The following is a 6,902-nucleotide window of genomic DNA, read 5'->3' on the forward strand; positions in this document are numbered from 1 at the left end:
TCCTAACCCGTTAGCTTTGTCCTCTCCTTGAGCGATAAAGGCGAATCCCCAGGGCACAACATCTGAACCCTTTGCGGGACAGCTGTCACCGGGTACCGCAGTCAGGGGCTCTCGGGAGCCTGGATCACAGCCACCGCCCGCGAGCGGAGGGAGGCCGGGTCTTCGTCGGACGTTCCCAGCCACCGGGTCGCAGCAGGACGGCCAGCCGGCCCTCGGGGTCCTCACCTGAAACCCCGCCCGCCGGCCGCTCGCGGAAACGCCTCCGCGCGGGGAATGCCCGTCTGTGCACCCGAGCCTGACCGCTCCCTGCGCCCCGCGCGGCGCCTCCCCCCCGTCTCCCCCTGCCCCGGGCGCTCCCCGGCCGGGCTTCCCCCTGCGCCCCGGCCCCGGGACGGTCTCGGAGAGCCGCGGCGGGGCGCGCGCAGGTGCTGGGAGACTTCCGGGGCGCGGGGAGCGCGGTCGGGGCGGGCCGGGCGGGGAGCTCCTTCGCGGGCTGGCGGGGCCCGGGGAGGGGCCAGGCGGCGGTCACTCCTCCCGGGCCCCGGGGCGGCGGCGCTGGCGCTCGAGGAGGCTCTGGCGGGCCGGCGGGGCGCTCCGCAGCCATGAAGGGGCCCTGGGCCGTCCGTTGGCTGGTGAGTCCGCGGCCCTGGGGCGCACGGCGGGGGCGGCGCGTTGCGGGGTGGGGGTGGGGGGCTCTCCGGGATCTGAGAGCCGCCCCCTCCCCGGGGATGGGGGACAAGGTGGGGCGGGGGGTGGGGGGTGTTCGGGATCGGTGCTGCGCGTCCGCCTCCGGGACCGGGGGGCTGTGCGCGCGGGGCCCGGCGACTGACCCCGCGCGCTCCGCGATTTGGGGCAGAAAGCGGCCTCCGGGCGGTGGGGGACCTGGGGCTGGGGTTTCCCGAGCCGTTTCTGGCTCGGGAAAGTGATTTTGGGGCTGAATGCGCCTCTGGAGGCTTGTGACTTTCTTATCAGGGGACAGAAAAAGAAACTGGTTTTATTTCCCTTCCGGGAATCCCTCTCCTTAAGACTGTAAGTCACCGTCTCAGGTTTGTGTTCTCTTTCGTATCGTTTCTTTTTGTCCTTCCTTTTCTTCTCGAAACCTGGCTGCGCTGGCGCCCCTGCCGCTTCTGTCTCTCCCCCCGCCCGGGGCGGGAGGTGGGACCTGATCCCAGCGCGCCCGCACCCGGGCGCTCGACCTTGGCCTCGAATCCCGGGCAGCAGGGAGAGTCCCCAAGCTCAGAAGTGCCAGCCTGGTGGCCCGTCGAAGGGACTTGGATCATTTGAGCTCCATGGGAGTCCACGGATTCTCGTTCTATCGGGACCCACCCAAGCTCCCAGCGCCGTGATGGGGCCGCTTATAAATGCCACCCCAGTCCAAGCTCACCGCGGGTGCACGCCGCGGAAGATGCCTTCAGCTCCATTTCACAGATGGCGACATGGAGGTCAGAAAGCTCACGTAAATGCACCCGAGATCGCACAGCGCCTGTAAGGGGCAGAGCTGGGCCTTGATTTAGACCTAGGTCCAAAGCCCAGGTAACTTGTTGCTGAGACCTGGTTTCCAGACCATACCAAAAGTTGAAAGGGAAGGGGCAGGGATGTCTGGAACCATCTTATGATATGGGGGGTGGGGGGGGGGGCGGGAGGGAGAAACCAACAACAACTCACTGGGCCTTTCGGAAGTAATGCGCAATATTTGGCTTCCTTTAGGAGCTCTCGTAGAGAAGATGTAAGATTCAAAATTGATTTGTACAAATCAGACTACACTCTCTTCTTCCTATCCTTAACCACTGCTTTATCGCAGGGCCGGTTGCTTTTGCAAAATCTCTCCCAGTTCTTGGGACAGCAGCACTAGTGAGTGTAGCAAAGTTATCCAAACCCAGAAGGGCTTCGTTTTTTCACTTGTATACTATTGCATCTTTTCCAGAAGTTTTTGCTTTTCTGAAAGAATGCACACACAAATAATGTGTGTGTATACCTATTATGATGATATCTGTAATGTTACATATTTGTTTATTATAGTTACATATAATATATGGCCTAGCAGATTAAGAAGTTTCAGGTTTATTCAATAAAATTTGTAAGTGCAGACCAATAAAGAAAAAAATCTGGCACAACCCCATCACGTAGGCAATCACCATCTATATTTTGTGGTGTGCGTTCCGTTTCGCCCCTCCAACATGGCTCGTAAATTTATTTACACAGAATCCCGCCTCGTGCCCACTGCTCGCCCAAGAGCACACCTGTATTCTTCAAGATGTTTCCACGCTGTCTGTCGTGTCACCTCCTGTGTTTCCAGCAAATGCTGGCTTTTGTGCCTTTGCAGGTAGCAGTGATGACTTACTAGTAACAAGAATGAGAAAATGGCGGGAGGAGTGGAACCCAGAAGCAGATGTTTAACCTTGGCAATGGGCTTGCCTCATGTATTCTTCCCCTCGGTTTTTTCCAGTCTTCTAGTCTCTGTTGCTGCCCGTGGTCCAGGGATGCGCCCACCTCTTACCTCCGCACGCCCCTCTCTCCCTGCTTGGAGCCTTCTCTCCTCCAGCTTCTCGCCGCTGCTTCTGTGGCACCTACAAGAAATAAGTTTGAAATCCCCAAACAATTCACGAGTGTCTAAAGGAGACAGGAAAAGAGTCAGACCTCATGTAGAAATGTGTCTGAGAAAGAGCTGTGGGGACGTCTTGCTTGGTTCCTTCCTTTCTTCTTTTCTTTTCTATTCTATTCTTTTTTTTTTCTTTTTTCTTTTTTCTTTTTTTTTAGCACGTGGCTCGGGTAGGTTTTATCTTGTACTGTTGAGGTCTGTGGTCAGGCAAGTACTAGGTACACAGTTTTTTCTACATTTCTTAGAGCAGTTGTCTTAAAATGATGGCCAAGAGAAAGGAGAGGGCATTTGAAAAGAAACCAGGGTATTTATAAGCGATCATATGGAAGATTTTTGGTGGAAGAATTAAGAACGATTGCTTAATTTATAATTTAGTCATTTTCCTTTAAACCAACCTAAGAAACATGAAATGAGTTGTAGTGTGTGTTTTTTTTTAATTTTTAAATTTTATTATTTTTTTATTTTAGAGAGAGACAGTATGTGAGCAGGGGAGAGGGGTAAAGGGAGAGGCAGAGAGAGAGAGAGAGAGAGAGGGAATCCCAAGCAGTCTCCACACTGTCAGCACAGAGCCCCAGGAGGGACTCCATCCCACAACCATAGGATCATGACCTCAGCCAAAATTAAGAGTCAGCTGCTCAACCTACTGAGCCACCTAGGCGCCCCCTTTTGGTATTTTTAATTGAATTTAGTTTAATTCATTATTTTATTATTTTTAACTTTTTAATGTTTATTTACTTTGAGAGAGAGAGAGAAAGAGTGTGACCAGGGGAGGGGTAGAGAGAGAGAAATCCCAAGCAGGCTCCCCACTGCCAGCGTAAAGCCCACTGTAGGGCTCGATCTCACCAACTGTGAGATCATGACCTGAGCCAAAATCAAGAGTCAGACGCTTAATGCACTGAACCGCCCAGGCATCCCTATTTTATTTTTTTGACACAGTGTGTTTTTTAATGGGTTTTACTTCTCTCACAATGGACTTAAAAATTTTGAGAATGAAACGAAATTACGAAATGTAATTTAAAACAATAACCACCGGGATGTAAAAACACAGACTTCTAAACGATGGCAAGATTGGGAGGCAGAAATGAATTACTACACGGAGCCCATCAGGGCCCCAGTCTTAGCTCCAGTTAGATCAACAAGTGTCCCCTCCTCCCTCTCTGACACACAGTTAACCACCCCTAGTGGCAAATTAGAGTTTAAAACTTTAGAAAACTAAATTTTAGTTCTTGCCCTAAGTTTAGAGGGGGAAAGGTAAAAAGAGTAAGAAGCAAAGAGGACCCAGGATTTGGATGTAAGTCTCTTTGGGACACTAGACAAGTAATTTACTTCTAAATAGCTCTTAGAATAGAACTGTCAGGATTTTGAAAAAAATCTCTCGGAAGGCTAGCGAAGCCAGATGACTCCAGTTATTACAACTAGCAGTTAGAGAAAATAAACAACACTGAAGGGATGTCTAAAAACCTGAATAAGGAAATCCCCCAGTTGAAAACCCCTAGTGAATGAAGTGCCTTTTGGCAAATCATCTTGGTCCCAAAAGTCCCTCGTGAGCACATGTTTTGTAATAGGTACTAAAGACCGTTGCCTTAGGATGAAAAATCATAAAAGGGCATATTTAAAAAGTGGACCCATAAGATGAAAAGCAAGGCGAAACCAAATTTAGGACCGTGAATCTCTTTCTTCCTTTTAAGTCAGTATAGGGAGAGAAATTGACTATGATGTGAAACAAAAAGTAATTCTTGAGAAAATAAAGCCACATATTTTTTTAAGTTTTTTTTTCTTTAACATTTATTTATTTTTGAGACAGAGAGAGACAGAGCATGAACAGGGGAGGGGCAGAGAGAGAGGGAGACACAGAATCTGAAACAGGCTCCAGGCTCTGAGCCGTCGGCACAGAGCCCGATGCGGGGCTCGAACTCATGGACCGTGAGATCATGACCTGAGCCGAAGTCGGACGCTTAACCGACCGAGCCACCCAGGCACCCCATTTTTTCACCACCAAATACAAGCAGTTTTTATTTTATTTATGGCCTCTTGGTTTCATCTACACTTGCACATAATTACATGTTTCCTCAGTGGTGTTTATAGTCTGCTTTCTGTCCCTTCTTGGGTACACAGTTTTTATCTCTTAATTTGTATTGGATGTGTTTACAGAGAGGGCATTTATTCAGTGCACTTGGATTTCTATAATGCTCATCACTTACTATTTTATTTATTACCTTGTAATAATCTCTTATTATAAAGAAAACATTTCTAATTGTACTGGGATCGATCTCTAGATGTCTTATCACCAAAAAAATTATTTGCAAACCACTGTCAGGACCTTAGTGTATTTAGTACTATATTCCTTTTGCTGTCTGTGTGTATCTTTTCCCAAATGTGGGGGAAATGGCATTTAACTACCTCAAAAGTCTTTTTCATTTCCGGAAGGCCCTTGCTTTGAAAAAGAAAAACAAAGTGCCTTTAGCTTCCTAACACCAACTAAGTGTCTTCAGCTCAGTCCTGAGCAAGAACAAAACTCAACGCACTTGCACCCTTTTCTTTCCTTTGAAGTGAGGTGGAAACCGTAAAGCTCTAATTAGGAAGAAACTGATCGTGGTAGCATCGGTAACCCCACCTTCCCCCGAAGGAATGAGCTCCTTCTTGCCTTTGATCTGTTTCCTTCTTGTTCTGGAATGAACTTCTGTGCAAACTACGATCTTTGCACCGCCGCAGCCGTCTGTGGGCGTTTAGAAACAGCCGTCTATGTTGGACAACTGGCCCGAGTTCCACCAGGTGTGAGGATGATAGGGAATTTAGCATGGACTTGGGCATTTGGAGCAAGACCAGCCTTAAAAAGGAGCAAATCTGACTACAGGTCAATGGGCAGACACGCTGAGCCCAGCAAGGCAAGCGCGCCTCCTGTGGGTTTTGTTAAACTGTGAGCTGGGATAAACTTGCAACATTGGAATAAACTTGGCCATGGAGTCATTAATGACAGGCTGTCCCCTGGTCAAGTCGTGCAAGATTCCAGATGTATTCACCTCTGTGCTCTGGGAGGCTGTAAAAATACAAGGTGTGGGAAACATGGATGCTTTTGATTTCTGAGGGCAGAGATCTTGGAAGAGAGAGACAGAGACAGACAGAGAGAGAGAATATGTACTCAGAGCGTGTGGATTATGCTTTGCCCCGTGCTGATGATTGAGCTTTGGTTTTTTGCCATCCTCACAAGGAATCCGTGATCAAAGTAGACTGTTTTTTCATATGGATGTCTTAGTAGATTTAGGCCACTGTCCCAGACTGGTTTTTTGTTGTTTTTCTTTTTTTGTCCACATGGGATTGACACACACAGTATATATATATATGTCAGTATGTATTTTTTTTTTTGACACAGAGGGTGCATGGGAGGGGCAGAGAGAGAGAGAGAGTGATGATTTCGCTGAGGACCTCAGGCTCTTCCCTACTTTGGCAGGTCTGAGTGCCACCTGCCCAGAAAGCCACCCGTTGGCTCTTCCCCACATTTCCATCCACTCACTGCGCAAACATCTTATGTGGTGACCTTCCCAGACCACACTTTCTCAAACAGCACCGCCCCGCCCCTCAAAGTCTCCACACCCCCTAAGCTTTCTTTATTGCTTTACATAGCACCTACCCCTCCCTGGCATAGTGTGTATTTCTCTGTGTGTATTCACATCATATCCTTGCATGGGATGCTGAATTGTATGTGCCAACGTGACTGGACCACAGAGCTCAGATATCTGCTCAAATGTTATTCTGGGTGTTTTGATGACAGTGTATTTTTGGTGTTGTGTTTGTTTTTTGTTGTTGCCTCTGTTTAACAAGATTAGCATTTAAAGTGGTAGACTTTGGGGTGCCCGGGTGGCTCACTCAGTTAAGCATCTGACTCAGCTCAGGTCATGAGGTCATGATCTCATGGTCTGTGAGCTTGAGCCCTGTGTTGGGCCTGTGCTGACAGCTCAGAGCCTGGAGCCTGCTTCGGATTCTGTGTCTCCCTCTCTCTCTGCTCCCCCCGCCCCCGCTCATGCTCTGTCTCTCTTTCTCTCTCTCTCAAAATAAATGAACATTAACAGAATTAAAAAAAAAAAACAAAGTCGTAAACTTTGAGTAAAGGAGATTTTCCTCCCCTATGTGGGTGGGCCTCATCCAATCAGTTGAAGGCCTTAACAGCACAGAGACTGCAGACCTTGTGGAAGAAGAAATTCTGCCTCCAGACTTGAACTGGAGTCAGCTCTTCCTGACTTCCCATCAGATTTTGGACTTGCCAAGCCTCTCTCTCTCTCTCTCTCTCTCTCTCTCTCTCTCTCTC

The 6,902-nt window shown here is 49.0% G+C and overlaps 1 protein-coding gene across 2 annotated transcripts in view; it reads left to right on the top strand.

The window, feature by feature from the left end:
* Window positions 1-505: 505 nt before the first annotated feature.
* Window positions 506-6,902, top strand: part of FAS (Fas cell surface death receptor) — a 24,844-nt gene continuing 18,447 nt past the window's right edge. The window contains exon 1 of one of the 2 annotated variants that reach the window (XM_040454268.1): window positions 506-632. In XM_040454268.1, coding sequence (XP_040310202.1) covers window positions 603-632 — 30 coding nt within the window. In that variant the 5' untranslated portion in view covers window positions 506-602. The remainder of the gene's footprint in view (window positions 633-6,902) is intronic. The other variant, XM_040454267.1, reaches the window with a different exon arrangement.

Source organism: Herpailurus yagouaroundi, unplaced genomic scaffold, assembly GCF_014898765.1.
Source record: "Herpailurus yagouaroundi ecotype Mexico unplaced genomic scaffold, PumYag 211, whole genome shotgun sequence".
Lineage (NCBI taxonomy): Eukaryota > Metazoa > Chordata > Mammalia > Carnivora > Felidae > Herpailurus > Herpailurus yagouaroundi.